The 16,891-nt window shown below is 30.8% G+C and overlaps 1 protein-coding gene across 4 annotated transcripts; it reads right to left on the bottom strand.

Annotated features, from left to right (window-relative positions):
• Positions 1 to 292: 292 nt before the first annotated feature.
• LOC132267643 (probable rhamnogalacturonate lyase B) lies at positions 293 to 6,368 on the bottom strand. Of its 4 annotated transcripts, none has more exons than XM_059768774.1 (14): positions 6,228 to 6,368; positions 5,706 to 5,756; positions 5,506 to 5,619; positions 5,253 to 5,372; positions 4,837 to 4,972; positions 4,311 to 4,481; positions 3,227 to 3,385; positions 2,931 to 3,097; positions 2,790 to 2,850; positions 1,964 to 2,105; positions 1,702 to 1,858; positions 1,480 to 1,596; positions 1,267 to 1,393; positions 293 to 771 (listed from the first exon to the last, which is right to left on the bottom strand). In XM_059768774.1, the coding sequence occupies exons 1-14, from the start codon at positions 6,341 to 6,343 to the stop codon at positions 529 to 531; spliced, it is 1,881 nt and encodes a 626-aa protein (XP_059624757.1). In that variant the 5' UTR covers positions 6,344 to 6,368; the 3' UTR covers positions 293 to 528. The 4 variants fall into 4 exon arrangements, with proteins under 4 accessions (XP_059624757.1, XP_059624758.1, XP_059624759.1 ...); XM_059768775.1 differs by having other exon boundaries at positions 2,790 to 2,880; positions 2,991 to 3,097; positions 6,228 to 6,367; XM_059768776.1 differs by having other exon boundaries at positions 2,790 to 2,880; positions 2,991 to 3,097; positions 5,715 to 5,756; positions 6,228 to 6,367.
• Between the last annotated feature and the right edge of the window lie 10,523 nt (positions 6,369 to 16,891).

The following is a 16,891-nucleotide window of genomic DNA, read 5'->3' as shown; positions in this document are numbered from 1 at the left end:
ATGATGTGGATATAAGTCCGGGGTATAAGAAGAATACCATGTGTCAAATTCTTATTAATCACCCATATTTTGGAAACATAATCCTATAATAAATTATGGAGACCTCCAAAGAAATCATAAAGATTGTTGAAATGGGCTTATAAGCACACATTCCACAATTTTTCCAAGTCAATTCTCAATTCTCAATTCTCAATTCTCCATGTTCTAACCACAACTAGAATTCAAATGAAGCCAACAAATAACTGTGTGTTCTCTTGTTATTTTATAAATAAAAAAAATTAAATTACACTGACCAAACAAATGGTTGAAAATGAAACTAAAGAAGAACAGCTTCAGCTTATAAACCAATTCATATACAAACTTTAGAAATGAATGGAACTATATACCTTACCTTACCTAACTAAACTGCAATTAATTCACTTATCAAGACACTGTTTGTGTCAACCAATGAATCTAAAATAAATCTTCTATCTTCTTGGTGTATAAAAAAAAATGAATTATATCTGCATATAGTACCCCCTTCCTTCCTCAATAGTTCTCTGGGGGGCCTTCAAATCGAATGTAGTCATACATGACCCCCATGAAAGGGCCTGAACCTCTCGACTGTGTTAGAAAGATTATGTTCCTTCCATTGGAAAGCTTCGAGCCAGAGATATCAACATTATACAACCTGTACAACCCATGAATCCCATGTCTTGCAATCGCATTTTCTCTCCCTATAAGCCCTGTCGTAAAGTTAGGTCGCGCCACTTTTGGGTCGTTTAGCCGAACCTTCAGAGAAAAAATAAACCATAAGCAAATCATATTAAACTTGACCATGTTGCTGCATTAATCTGTACATAACCTAAAACATCAGGTCTCAAGATCAATTCCTCTGGACGGAGCCAGAATTTGGGCTCAGGGGCACAACTCTTAGCTTGTGCATAAACCGATACATACAAAGGCTAATAACAAAACTGAGGTAGGTATTTTCTGATATTACAAAAGATATTTATGGTATTTTGTGCTATTATAAGAAATTATCTATATAATGTCAGGGGGCAGCTGCCCCATGCGGGCATTATCAGCCTTCGTCCCTGCCTAGGTCTATACAATTTCTTAGGGGGTCATGTTAGAGACATAATCTGAGTTTTAGGGAGCTCTTTGCACGAGTCCTATAGATTAGTTGGACAAAATCCCAGACACCCCAATTATCAAAAAAGTGTCCTTTGTTAGGAAAAACATTGAGGAATGATAATATAGCGCAGTAAAAAATAGGTTGCATACTTGCAGTTCAGCCATAGTGGCCGATGCCAACGCCAATCGGAGTGTATAAGTTCCCATTGGATTCACATTTTTTAGATCGAATACAATTTGCCATGTGGTTGATACATAAGTTTTATTTCCCAAGTTCCTGTAAAAAAATAAATAAAAAATCAATTAGAACCACATCTTTCAACATCAACAAGCTTCAGGTACTGAAAAAGTTGAATCAAACACCTGTTAACATGAGCAAAAAACCAATCTTTTTTGTAATCACTAACGCCAACAGTGTAGATGAGATCATTGTTAGGATACAAATCTGTATACCGATCCCATAACCCATATTGCCTAAACCTGGTTAAAAAAATATTAAATAAATAAATAAATTAATTAATTAAAATTTTAAAAAATAATAATTTAAATAAATAAAATTGGATGAGAAGCTTGATAAGAACTAACTTGTCTGTATGGTTGTTGTAAAGCCGGTTCATGAGGGTTGAAGCTGGGTCAGGCACGTAGAACTCAGCCGCGGTCCGGTCAGGGACGCCTATTTCCCAGAGGGTAGGACCACTTCTTAAAGGATAATATATGAGGTCACCCAATTTGATTTCAGATCCTGTTTGTGAAAATCATATTGATAATGGTATTGTGTGAGCAAGTTGGCTAAGATATATATATGTATGGAAATCAATGGAGTGTTGGTAAGTGTAGAAGTATAAACCTGGTGTCACAGTAACTTGAACATTGTACAGGTAGTCCCCAATAACACCAGGTACCCATGCATACAAGCTATATTTCCCGGCTCGGACGCCTTTAATAGAGAATTTACCCTTTGCATCAGCTTGAGTCCAAAACTGATAACCCTGTAAATTGAAGTTTTAACGACCATTTACTCTAAAAATTTAAATTGATAGAGAAAATATAACTTTAATATTCTTATATCATTTAACATTTATAGTGTTTAGGAATGACAAATTATCCTGTCGTGGCAGGTACCCGCCCCGCCCCGCCCCCTCCCCTATTGGTGTGTTTAATCAAAGCTAGGGTGTGGGAAAAAAAAAATAACCGTGTATCAATGAGGGTGTGGGAATGTACAGGGATAGGTACCCTATCCGCCCATTTATATTGCATAATTACTTAAATAACCTCATATAATACTAATAATACGAAAATATATCTTGTAAACTAAAACATTAAAATCCTAACATCTTAATTTTTTTTACCATTTCATACGCTCGTATCCTTTCAATTATTTTTTTCAAAAAATTTGTTAAATGGAGCGGGTCCTGATCGACAAGGACGGAGTGTGAGAATTTAAACAGGGGCAGAGACGGGAGACGGGGGACTTTTGATAAACAATTTTGAGCGGGAACGAGTTTTACTTTGTTAAACAAGGACAGGGATGGGAAAAAGGTGCCAAACCCGCCCTCATTGTCTTTTCTAACTTATAGATACGGTCTACTCTAAAAGTTTAAATTGTTAAAGAGGTGTAAAGGCACATTGACCGTCTTTATACATTGAAAAGCGTGTAAGCAACGAAGATTCACCTTGTTTTCTTCTTGCCATGATCCTGCATCTCCTGGTGGAGCAAACCCTATGTAAGCTGAGCTTGCTGGCATAAGTTTACTGTCCTTGTACCTGAAATTTAGAGAATTTGCAAATTTGCAGTGGCTTCAATAATGTTATACATGATAATGTTGAAATATATATATATATTTAAGTGGGTGTTGGAGAGGAAGGATATGTACTTGTCGCGGACTAGTAATCGTCCATGAACTGTGCCCCGTTGATCGGCATGAGGGAAGTCTTCCGAGAGCGGGAAATTATATGGCCAGTTATTCATTTCTGTATGCATCTGAGAAATATACAAAATGTGAGTTTAGAGATCACTAAGAGTTCATTATACAAAAATGCACCATCTATATATGTGTACATATGTAGACATATATATATATATATATATATATATATATATGTTTGTTACCTGTGATTTAGCATCTTCCCAAAGGTTTTGCTGGTGGCGTTCATCGTTTGAAACAGAGTTTAGATAGATAAAAACAGGGCCGTAGACCTTTTTCCATGGCTCTCCATTTCGGAGTTTTAATGTCAAAGGCTCTCCTGCATAATGGGCACTGAAAAACATCTGGACATAGATAGCATGATTTTAGAATACCTAAGATATATATATATATATATATATATATATATATATATATTGCAATTGTTGTTATAATACATCAATAAATATTTGAAAATTTTGAGTTTCAAGTGTGGAGCATTGTATTGTACACGTAAAGCTATTTACTATGTTGAATTACTATGTAGCTCTAATTCTATACGAGTATAGTGGGGTCGTTGTTGATCATTGAATGGGTAATTGAATGGGTAATGATAGGGAACATATACAATTTATTTTATGTGAGCAGAGGTTATTGTCTATTAATAATATTAGTTATCTTTGCATAAATAGGAATGTCAACAAGGTGGGTTCGAGATAAGATATCCCTTTAACAAACTATAAATTTTTTTCCAAACCGGATTCCTAAGCCCCGACGGGTTGAGGACTCCATGATATACATAATTTTAAAAAAAAAAAAAAAACACAATTCAAAGTTGAATAAATTTAAGATAAATTTTGTAAATTTATTGTAGTTCATTAAAACATTTAACAATCATAATAACAAAAATGTTATTAAAATTTAAAATTATTATAAGAAATAAAGGAAACATAAAAATTATGGTTAGTAAAATAATATTTATTTATATATTAATTATTAGTCGGGCTAAATATCCATTCCTAACAGTTATTTAAATTGTTCAGGGCCATGGACTTTGTATTGGGCCTGGACTGTTATTTAAATTGTTAAGCTGATTTTCAAAAGTTGTTGGGCCTAGTTCATCGGTTTGGCTAGGTTTTGACCCATTATGCCCTATTTTTTACACAGAGTATATAATTGCTTGAATTTTCAGAAGACCAAAAAAAATAAAAATCTAATTATAAGTATTTTTTATTTTAAACTTAATAAAACTAAAATTTATTGCAAGATAATTTTATATGGAATACTTACTGCTAAAGTTGTTGGGCCAACGTGGGAGGTGAGCTCTTGCTTGAGAGGCCCACCAGCACGAAACTCATCACTAGGTGTGATTACCCAGAATCCTACGCGTGGGTTGGAACTGATCCACCCATGAACCCGGTTGTCTTTGTTATTACTTGAGTACTGGTACTTGTCATCCACCTAAGAAAACAAAGCATAAGAAAGTATTACATGCAAGTCACATATATGAAAAATATATAATAAAAAAAAAAAAAAAAATTGGTATAGTTTTCAGAAACCATTTCTTGTTTTCAAAAATTGACATTGAAAATGAGGTGAAAAAACTCAGTTGTTGAATATTTTAAGAATTTATTTTGAATCCCGTAAGTGGAAAGTTATTGATAAGTTATATAATTGGGAGTATCGAATTGACGCCTTGAAATTAAAATTTGATTAGAGAAAAATTTTAAACTAAATTTCTCTTGATTCTAATTTTTAATTAAAAATTAAAAATTAAAAAGAGAGAAAAATGCAATAAAAATGATTCGAGACCTACCTCCCCTTTGAGGTCTGGATTTTTCGGATTCGTTAACAGAACTGCTTCCTTGTAGTCTAGGGTTTTACCACTGTAGCGGTCTTGGTCCGTAGGCATGATCCTTTGCCTTTTATCCGATATAGCCATATAATGGAACCTATTCATAAATTATACGTATAAATCTTTTAACATTATTCAGCACACAAACTCTTCCGTCCCGCATATATCGGGTAATTATCCGTCCAAAAAAAATTTTGAAAAAATTTATTTGAGTTTCAAGGAAAAAAGTTCTATAAATTTTCTCCACACTAAATGCGTTATTCAATGCAAAACAAACAATTAAATATTGAAGGACAAGTTTGAAAATATTTTCAAATACGAGGTTAGATTCTTTATAATATAATTAAAATAGGAAGCAAAAGTGTGTAGTATATTACTGTTCTCGTTGAAGCTTGAATGCAATCCTTGTTTGCATAATGGACAGATCTGGCCATCCCTCGTGGCGCTCGTATATCGCATATGAGTAGAAACCAGGACTACCACGCAGCATTATAAACCTGCATAGGCATTTACAAATTTACATAATAAATTCTCTCCTGATCAGTACGTTTTACTTGCAAATTTAAATTCACATAAAGTGATTTCTATCCTCCCGTGTGCACAACACTAATTATACGACGAAAAATTTACCTTTTGTCTATGTTTAGTGGAATGGTTTCAGAGTCATTGTTCCATGTTCTTGAGAATGAGAGCTCTATTTGGTTTTCATCTTCCATTATCACCCTGAAATTGGTTCCTTCTATCCTGTAAAACAGCCATTTTATGTCATTTTTGGAGAGAATTACGTTTTATACAGTGAAAATTTTAATCAGAAATGCTACCAAACTTACTGGTAAAACCTGCTATCGACATGTCCCGAGCTCCAAACGACATCCCAATACCTAAAATTTTAGAATTTAATAAATAACAAATACGCATGGATTTGAAGAGTAAACGGACCTTGATTTTAAATTATTACCTAAGCATCCAATAACATGCCTATGTTAATAGAAAAAATTAACATTATAAGCACTTTATGATAATTTTTGGAGTACACGCAGTTTGTTTGGATATAAAATATTTTTAAAAATATATATTTATGTTTAAAATAACACAATAATAGTACATAATTTCAAGGATGTGTTTGACTAAGAAAAAGAGTACATAATTTCAGGACCTATATGACAGAGAGAGAGAGAGAGAGAGAGAGAGAGGAGTTGTTTGTTTCTCTAACTACAATAATGGTAGGTCTTATATGGTTGAAGGATGTATTTGACTATTATAAGGATTAGAGTACATAATTTCAAAGACTTAATATATGTGTGTGTGTGTGTATGAAAACTAGGGCTAATATAAAAAGCAATTGAACTTACCCTCTGGCTTTTTCATTATGACCGTCTTCCAGTAAATTGTCAATTCCACCATATTCTATCCCAGTCACCATACCCATAGGATTTGACAGAGTCACTTTGACGAGCCCATTATCCATCACCACCTGACAAAAAAATATATACATATATATATTATTATAATATATAGCCACTTCATCCATAAAAGTTTTTCTTTGTCTTAGCTTAAGTATTGATTAAAATAAAGCTGTTAAATGATAATTTTCATGACTAACAACGTTCCAAATTCATTAAGTTGTAGTTCATAATGTGAAATGTCAAACTCTAGGTCAATGTTGTTGACTTAACTATTACTGCTCTATATATATATATATATATATATATATACTAATAATTAAGTTTTTTTTTCTTTTTTCAAAAATTATAATAATTAAGTTTGAGAATATGAATTTACATGTTCATCCAGTCTTTGCAAAAAGAGTGGAGGAGATGAGATCAGTTCTCTGCCGTTGATGTTCTCGGAAATAGTTCTGCATGTTGAACAAAACAAACAGTGTCTTAGATTAATGTAGAGACGTATGAAATAATATAGGACAAACAGTGTCTTAAATTCACATGAATTCTTCTTGAATTAAAATTAGGAAGGGAAAAAAATAATTTAAATAAATGCCCTCCCCAAATAAGTAAAGGTAAGTCAAATTTACCATTTTACCCTTGAATAAATAAAAAATAGGATTTTAAAAAAATAAATAAACAAACAACGTTAATTTCAAGAAGTGATTTGCAGAATTTCTTAATACTTAATTTGAGGGAGTTATGTGCAAAAATATACTAGATGGTGAAAGTTGGGAGTGTTTTTTTGCAGTTTATTCTTAAAATTATGGGTATCGGAGTCATCTGAATCCAATTTTTACCAATATATATATATATATATATATATATGAGTAACAGACAACACAAAAGAGAAAACACGAAAACTCAATTTGATTTGGCTAAGCCATGCCAGAGTTAAAAAAGAAAGAATTCTCTCTTACATGGTAATATATATATATATATATATAATATACTAGATGGTGAAAGTTGGGAGTGTTTTTTTGCAGTGTATTCTTAAAATTATGGGTATCCGAGCCATCTGAATCCAATTTTTACCAATATATATATATATATATATATATATATATATATGAGTAATAGACAACACAAAAGAGAAAACACGAAAACTCAATTTGATTTGGCTAAGTAATGTCAAAGTTAAAAAAGAAAGAATTCTCTCTTATATGGTTAGTATAAAAAAAAAAAATAAAAAAAATAAAAAAATATAAAACATGGTGCTTCCTCTTTCCCCCCATAAAGAGGAAGCTAAAAACTCTCCAAAATTGGAGGGAAAGAGTAAAAGAGAATAATCCTAAGTACGGACACTCCTCCTAGGAGTCCCGTACTTGGACACTTTTCGAATACGGATACGCGTGTCTGAGGCTCGGACTCGTACCCGACACTTTTGTGAAGTGTCCAGAAATTATTTTTTATTGGACACCGGGTGAACACTGCTCGGACACACAGGGTATATTTTGTAATTTTTTTTAAAGATAAATAGGATACATGATGTAATTTACTAATTTTAAAAGTTTAAAAGTAAAATTTTGAAAAAAAAAAAAAAAAAAAAAAAAAACAACGGACAGAAAATTTATTTTCTCTCACTTCCTCTCTCAGTCTCTCCTCTTCTTCAATTATCTCTCTACATTAACAAGACATTTTTTTTTTTTTTTTTTTTTTAAAGTTACATGAACAAGACTTTGTGAAAAACTGAAAGTATATATGTTTATTTATGTACATATTTAGCCTATTATAGCTACGTCTCTTCTGCACATCTTCGTTTGGAATTTGAATTTTTTTCTGATTTGTCTTGTTTATATTTTTCTTATAATAGAGATGAAATTATTAAAATTGGTCCTGTTATTTGTTGTTATTTTATTTGCAATTTTGTATTTATATATACCTGTTTGTTATTAGGAAAATGAATGTGCAAGGTTCTAGTAATTATATTTTGAATATATAATTATATATATATATAATTTTATAGGCGTATTCCCGCCCCGTCCGTGTCCTATACCGTATCACCGTATTCATGTCGTGTCGTACCTGTGTCCGTGCTTCATAGAAATAATCACAAATTACAAAGTAAAAATTCCTATAATTATAAATATAACAGTTAAAACTAACTTAACTATTGCTTTTAACAAGATTTAGGATTTTGGTAATAAAAAGGGGAAAAGTTTTTAGTTTGCCATTAGTGAGGGGAAAGTTTTTTCTTTTCTCTTTTTCCTTTTTAGTTATACCATACAAGAGTGGACTCCTTCTTGTTTAACTCTGAAATTAGCCAAATTAGATTCGGAGTTTTCTCTTTTGAATTGCCTATCATATATATATATATGTGTGTATATATATTTATATACTTTTGATCCAACTATAGTAAGGAAATTAGAAGTATGGTAACAAATATAGTATAGGAACAACTAAAAATGTTATAGTTGGAACGCCTTGTTTATTTTATTATAAATTGTCTTCATCATCGTCTTCGTCACCCTACTCTTAGAAGTTCTTCCGTACACACACCACAAACACACACACATATATGTATACACACACACATATATATATATACACACACACAAACACACACACACATATATATACACACACACACAAACACACACATATATATATACACACAAACACACTTATATATATTTAGGGGAAAAAAAAAAGAAAAAAGAAACACATGTATATAAGTGCATGGTGGTGTGTGTATATATATAGAGAGAGAGATTTAGAAAGGAAAAACAAACCTGACGGGTCTTGCAGAAGATTGAGCAATCAAGAACAACTGAACAACAATCCAAATCCATCCAAACACACCCCATTGCCTCTCCCATCCAACTCTCTCCATTTCAAAATCACTCTACAATATTAACCTGCAAAACACCAAACATATATATACGTGTGAATACTATATATCTACAATTAAACTGTATTAATTAGAATCATTACTAAAAACGAACGTTACAAGAGAAAATCAAGCCATTGATATGGGCTTAATTAATTATTAAGTAACCACCTAAACATAAAAACCCCAAAACCTAAAACTTTGTGTACAAGTATGTCTAATAATAAACCCACCTTCTCACCAAACCAAATAGAAGAACTGTGTGTAAATAATTCTTGCACAACTCACCACCAGTGTATATTTATAGATTTCAGAGCTCATATGATCTCCTATCAATCTGAGCCACCTTTTTGTACTTCTATTTGGATTTAACTGCAATTTAATCTTCACCTTCAAAGCGTGCATATATATATATATATATATATATTATATTTAGACATAATATATACAATATACGTATTTGAAAAAACGAATAATAGTACATATTGACATATTTGTATGACAATAATGACATACCTTATTGTTCTTACTCTGATCAAGGTGAATAATGTCCTATACGTAATTCTAGATGAAACATGACCTACATCTATGCATACAAGTATATATATGTATATATATATAGAAACATATGTCCGTATATTTATTTATTTGTATATTGGACTATAAGTAGATGAAGATTGACTTGTGATTGTATTTAGGTTTGGCATTGATGGGGTGTGATACTGGCTTTAACGTGTTGTACTAGAGGGGTACTTTTGTCTTTTCAGTGGAAAGAAAAAGGTTAAAACTGTCGTAATAGTACGATCGTGAAGACATTGATTTGTCAAACCCATGTTATTGGTTGGCTCGACCAAACTTTGACCTTAAACAGTCTTTTCCGGTATTTGGCCAACCAAGTAGTCAAACTGTATTCATCCGTTGAATAGATTGGAGAAAATATATAATTAAATCAAAGGTGTCTAAATTAGTCATTACGTAGTTTTTCAATTTGGTTGAATTTTTGTGTGGAAAGAAAAAAAAAACAAATTTAGGCAACAAGGTTTGTTTTTCTTTAGTTGAATATTATTAGAGTGGAACAGAAACTAATTTAGGAACCAGAAATTGGACTTCCTAAGCTTACTTTGAGAAGAAAAAAATAGTACTTTGTAATTTATTTATTTTTTAATTACTTTTAATGAGGTGGAAATTAAGAATTTGCATTTCTTTTCTTTGCTTTTTTTTAAAAATTTGTGTCTGTAAAGGGTTCTATTTATTCTTATTTCAATTAATTGTAGGAATGCCTTGATTACGAATTGGAAAGGTCAAATTTGTAACAATGGTAACTATAACAACAAAAAAAGAGAAAGAAAAAAAAAAACACAAAAATATTTTAATTTTTTAAAACGAGCTAAATGCTTAAAAGGTTCTATGCAAATTGCAATGAGAAAATTTTTGGGTTTTTATTTTTTCTTTTTGTTTTTGGCTAAATATGCATTGAAATTCCAGTGCACCAAGTACTGCCAAAGGAAAGTTCTCATGTACCTCTTTCCAAGTACATTCCTCGGATAGAAACTCCCATATTGTAGGTCTTTTTTATTTTTATTATTATTTGGAATAAAAGAAGTGTTTTTATCGATGGAGTTATCAAAAAATTACTGTCAATAATAACCATTGTGGGGTTTGGTGACACAATATAATAAGTATTTTTTACAATTAAATATTTTTTAATTTTTATTGTGACAAAATTTTTTTTTAAATACTTCTATTGCTAATTTTACAATAATATCCTTTAATATGATGTTTTCATATTTGATAATAGCAACTTTATTAAGGAATGAGGGTAATTGTCTTTATAAAAAATTTTAAGGACAAAATTATCTAATAAAAAAGAGTTACCCAAAATATTCAACTTCTACTTAGCACAGAATTTTAAAAGTTCCGAATTCTAATTTAATTCAAAAGCTCTATTGAAATAATTTAGTAACCATTCAAAATACTTATAATGGTTACCAAACACATTTAAATACAAGTTTTTAAAATAAAAACACTTTTCAGTAGCAAAGAAGCAATCCAACAGACTCTAAATATGTATGTATCTAGTTATTTTGCATGCCTCTACTAAATAATAATTTAAGAAGATTGATCAGTTATTGATCCTTAGGTGCTACCAAAAGTTATAATTCAATGGTATTTGCTCTACTTTTATATTTTTTTTTTTTTTTTTAAAAAAAAAAAAAAAGAAAAAAAATGAAAGGTGCAAGTTTAAATCTCCATAAAGAAAAAAAATTTGTGTGAGTATCTTGCCAAATAAGATTGAATTATAATAGTTAATTCTCTAATTCGTTGTTTTTTTTTTTTTTATTTTTTTTTTTTAAACTCTGTATTTTACTCACTATGCTACTACCTAGAAGGGTGGGCCAATCATTAACAAATCTAGAATGTGAGTGTTGTGAGGCATTATCCACTAGTCTAATTAGTTGAACCCCTAATTAGAAAGGAAATATGCACATGTTTGAATTGTATTCAAGTCTCTCTCCCCTAATTTATCTAACATATCCTTAATTAAATCCTAGGTTGGATTTTATTGGCTACGCGTATAACGATTTCACAATTGTATGGGTGTGTCAAAGAGAGCGAGCAGGAGACAAAAATCCGAATGTGTGTGAACAATGCGTGCGAGTTGGGCAATGGTGGAAAAGTCAAGTGAATTGGATAAAGAAAATGAAGTGAATGACCAGCTACTCCTGCACTTTGGGATTTTTAAAGAAAAAAATATATAGAAAACTATCTTTGATAATTTAAAATAGACCGTACAATTTGCTGGTATACGAATGTAAATTATAATAATTCGTATCGAACATTAAACGCAAATAAATATAAATTTCAAAATTTTTAAACTTTATTATTTTTACATATTTATAATATATAAATAAATATATGTATAAATAAATAGTTAAATATAAATAACTTCATAAATCTTGTGGAGATCAAGTCAAACGTTGAGATCATTTCTACAAAACGATCAATGCACTAAACTGTAACTTCAAATAATAGTCAAAGTGTAGAAACCTATTTATCTTTCTTGGCTTTTTGCACACATAAACATTATACATGTTGTTCTATTAGTGTACATAATTAATCAGAATATGCACTTTATAAAGACAGTTTTCCTTTTAATAATCTTAATTCTATTTTTCATCAAAGTAAGAAACAAATAGAAAAACACTTCCCTAATAATTAATTACTAAAAAGATACTTTATAATCAAATAATATAATATTAATATTAATTTAATATCTATTTACTTAATCATCAAATAATAAAAATAAATTACGTGCCTAAATCATGTGGGACACACATATAAGAAAATATCTTACAACAAAGTCCTCGACGTAAATAAAATAGTTCCATTTTTCATTTTAAATATTTTTCTGTCAATGATTTAGCAAAGGCACACTTCTCACAGCTAACGATAAGCTGTTTAAAAACACTCCCTGATAATTAAAATAGTTTAGTCTCATTGGTATGAGAATCTATCATAAAGTGTATAATGTAATTGATATATTTGGGTTTCAAAATGTGTCAATTGTTATTTTTAATTTACTTTTGAGTTTTGGAATCAAAAGTGGAAAGAACATGTGCTAATTCGATCACTCTGAGATCAATGAGAACGTATTTAGATGGGTAAGATGGTGAGAACGCACTTTACACACCTTAAGAGTTTATTTCAAAAACAATCGGTTGGTCTCAGTTAAAACACAATCGGTTGGTCTCAGTCAAAACACAGTCGGTTGCATTCTAAAACAAAATCAGTTGTGTTTGCTCGAAACAAAAAGAAAAGTTCATTTTAAAGTCAATTTGATTACTTTTTTTTTTTTTTTTTTTATCAGATTTTAGAGAGAAGGTTTTGAATGAAATTGCTAAGTTTTTCAAGGGTTTCTAAGTCTTTCTAAAGTTCTAAACACCTATATATATACATATATATATATATAATGATCTAAAAAAAAATTACCGTTCATGTGATTAAGTTTTCAAAACCCTAACAGAGCTATTAAGCGATTTTTCAGAGATTGATATTTTTTACTTTGAGACTAGAATACACATACTACACTTTAAATTGTTTCGGTACTGGTCACTAGAGGTTGTATTTCTCTTATTGATCGAAGTTCGTTTGAATCGAAAATCTTTTACAACTGGTCACCAAAGTGATTGTATCCTTTCAATTTCAAAATTTTAAATTTGAAGAAAATGAGGAATAGATCACACATTGAAGAGAACAAAGCATTCATGAAGTGCTCGTTAATCTACAAAAATCCTTCTACATGGATCAAGGAAGTAAGCATTAAGTCTTTATGGATTAATGAAGTAAGCCTTAAATCGAGAGTGTTTGGACGGGGGACTCGTAAAGCCGAGGACATTCAATAATTAGTTCTTGGTAAAGTGAAGAAAGTGCGAGCCTGAATTGAATTCTATTGTACTTTGTTTCAATTATAATAGATTTGTTCGCTCGAGACTGTGTGGCTGTCTCTGAGATTTTCCCCCACAATTGGATGATTTTCTCCAATTAGGGTTTTCACGCTAAAATCCCGCTATCATCCTCTAAACCCTACTTTTACTTTACTTGCACTTAATTTTTGACATGCGGGTTGTTTATTTCAATTTTCTTTCAATAAAATTTAAATTTTACAAAAATAGGATAAAAAGGGCAAGTTGAACCTATTCACCATCCTCTATGTTATTTATTTATATATATCTTTGTTCCACAACCATTCCGTATTGTGGAACTACCATCACTGATGAGCACTGAAAAATACGCATTTAGACCCCTTAAGCTTAGGTATTCTAAGACATTTATCTATCTTACTTTCCTATTTTGAACTAATTTCGTGTTATTGCCCTTTTTAGGTGCTTATCCCCAAAATAAGCTAATTCAATCAAATAAGAGCATAATTGAAGCAATCTCAAGCTGAATAGAAGAAATGAGCAAAGTGAAGCAAAATGAAACAAAGTGTGGAAAGTCAGCAAGTTCAATCGTTCTCAGAATATAATAGATCGATCGAAAGTTCATCGATCTAAGCAGTTCAAGACGGATCTGAGCTTTTGTCCTTATCCACAAGATTCCACAAAGTTCGATCGATCTCAATAGCTATTTGATCGATCGAAGCGCTCGATCTTATCCACATGTACTACTTCAGCTGCCACTTTTGTCTTCTTCCAAAAAATACCTCAAAATATCTCAGAGATTTGTCCTTATTCAAAAAGGCACCCCCATAGATGATCGATCTCTACAGTATTTGATGAATATCAGTTATGTTCGATCGATCTCACCACAGTTCGATCGATCGAACTTCCTCAAGCCCAAAAAAGACAAAATCCAGCTCATTAAAGGTTGGCTCGTGGTGCAATCATTGGAGGAATATTGATGTGCAAGCCCAAACTATTGGGTGTGACATTTTAACCTACCTATATAAGGAATATGAGTCATTCTTGAGAGCATACTTGACATAACTTACATATTGTATAACATATTCTTGGAGAGGAGGTTAGAGACATTCTTGAGAGGTTTTTCATCTACTTCAAGAAGAGGAGCATTTCTACTATGGAGATAGCCCTTGAGGGTTGGAGGACACCATTTATGAGTGGCTAAACATCTTCTTGGGACTAGAGTTAGCCCTAAGTATGCTTTCTTTATCTTGATTCATGTATTTTTAAGGGGATTTGTGTTGTAATACATGTTTTGACATATTTATATACATAGATTTTGTTTATTCAATGGTTTGTGTGGTTTAATTCTTCCAAGTGACCATTTCATTTTATCCATATGTCTATGTATGCTATAATAAATGTTCATATGTTTATCTCTATTTCTTGTGCTGTTGATGCATGTCTATGTTTATTAATGCTATAGATTTAGAGATTGTCAAGACATAGTGCTTAATAAAATGCTCTTGTGGTTTATTTGATGGTTCATACTCATTACTTGATGGATTGTGCCTTTCTCTTAGTTTAATTAGTTTAATTTTCATGTCATTAGCTTAGATGTAGTATAGTTACCTTAATTGTTAAATGGGAGGACAATCCATGCTTGTTGTTTGATATTCCATACTTATGAATGCAAGTAGTATATTTATCTAATTTTATGATGTGTTTGGATTTTGAGCTTAAAGAAGGATTAATGACTTAGTTTGATGTATTGTGCTATTCATTATGTTGTTTAGACAATATATATTTAATTAGTCATCCATACTTGTTAAAACAACCACTCACACTCACTATTGTTGTAACATATGCCTTCCCCTCATTAATTGTGAATTGAGTATAAAGAAAAGCGATGCTTAGTGGTGATCTCTAAGTTTCAAGATCTCTCTCTCTCTTATTTTCTCTATCCTTTAATTATTTGCTTGACATTGATCTTGTTTAATCTTAATTGTAATTTAATCAACCAAACAACCTACCTTTGATCACTCGACCTACTAACCCTAAGCCTTGTTTCCACCACTAGTAGCCCTTCAATCCCTTGGGACGATCCCTACTCACCCTAACTATATTTTAGTTAGAAGTAGTAGTGGTATTTATAAATTTAAAACTTGACCACATTGCACATTCACTTTCTTTCGAACATCTTTTAAGCATTGGTGCAATGGCACACCAATCACCACTATGCATTTTGCCTTTTTTCATAAATTTACACGTATATTGCATATGTATCTAATGTTTCCCTCTAATATATAGTAATGTAATAATGTTGTGTTTGGTATGCAGAAATGGAATGTAATGCAAGTAGGAATGGAATTGAATGATCATTCTCATTCTATTGTTTGGTTACAAATATGAAATATTTTTGAATGGAATGATAATAAGCATTCTAATATTTGGTTGGACCAATTCAAATTTTAGAATAGATCGAATGAATTTAAAATAAATTCTCTAAAATACCCCTATTAGTGACAAATAAATTAAATTAACAAAATAATATTCTAAAAAACGATTGACCCCTTTTCTAAAAAAATAAGAATACATTTTATGTTCCCTTTTTATCATATTAAAAACAATTTTCACGAATATTATGCAATATAAAAATAATAGAAGCTACCATTATGATAATTGACACAATAACATAAACAATTTGATATAGTATATATACATATATATAATGATAATAGAAATCTAATTGAGTAAGAAACAAATAACCTGAAATTTATACAATGCACTGTCTTATTGTCGTATGGTTTGCTTATGCCACTGTTTTCTTCAAACACGTCCAAAAGATTGGTATATATTGAGAGAAGAGAACCTTGTCGAGAGCTTTTTTGACACACTCTCTCCAATGAAAAGTCCCCATATATATATATATATATATATATGAAGTCTCTAGGTTAGTAATTTTATTTATTTTTTGTTTCCTAGAGTTTAGCAATGGAACTCATGTCGATATTTAATATAGGAATTTAAGTTAAATAAAAAACCTTTAATTAGTTACACGTTATACATAATTAAAATCACAATATATAGTTTATTTTTATTAAAATATCATTATCACATGTGTGTATATATATATATATATATAGTTGGTGCTACGTCAGACGAAAGATTAATAATGACTGCGTAGAATGTAAAATTATTGACCATCCAGTATGGACTATAAGAGAATGACTAAAAAGTCTAATATATTCATCCTTAGTAAAAAAATATGTAGTTTTTTTCTTTTGGGTAGTGAATCATGAGATAAGACTTTAGAATCGAGATAAAATAGTTAAGCAACAAAA

This window comes from Cornus florida, unplaced genomic scaffold (assembly GCF_030987335.1).
Source record: "Cornus florida cultivar Cherokee Brave unplaced genomic scaffold, ASM3098733v1 CherokeeBrave_3.0.0_Hap2_Chr07, whole genome shotgun sequence".
Classification (NCBI taxonomy): Eukaryota; Viridiplantae; Streptophyta; class Magnoliopsida; order Cornales; family Cornaceae; genus Cornus; species Cornus florida.
The sequence above is the reverse complement of the archived record's forward strand: the minus strand, read 5'-3'. Positions and strand labels throughout refer to the sequence as shown.

What these genes read in the sequence shown, in the direction of transcription:
- LOC132267643 (XM_059768774.1), bottom strand. Translation starts at nt 6,343, where the DNA reads ATGGATAATGGGCTCGTCAAAGTGACTCTGTCAAATCCTATGGGTATG. An exon ending in CCACTAAACATAGACAAAAG is followed by an intron (nt 5,373 to 5,505) that starts GTAAATTTTTCG and finishes ATGCCTATGCAG; the next exon opens with GTTTATAATGCTGCGTGGTA. An exon ending in ATATATTTCAACATTATCAT is followed by an intron (nt 2,851 to 2,930) that starts GTATAACATTAT and finishes TATGCCAGCAAG; the next exon opens with CTCAGCTTACATAGGGTTTG.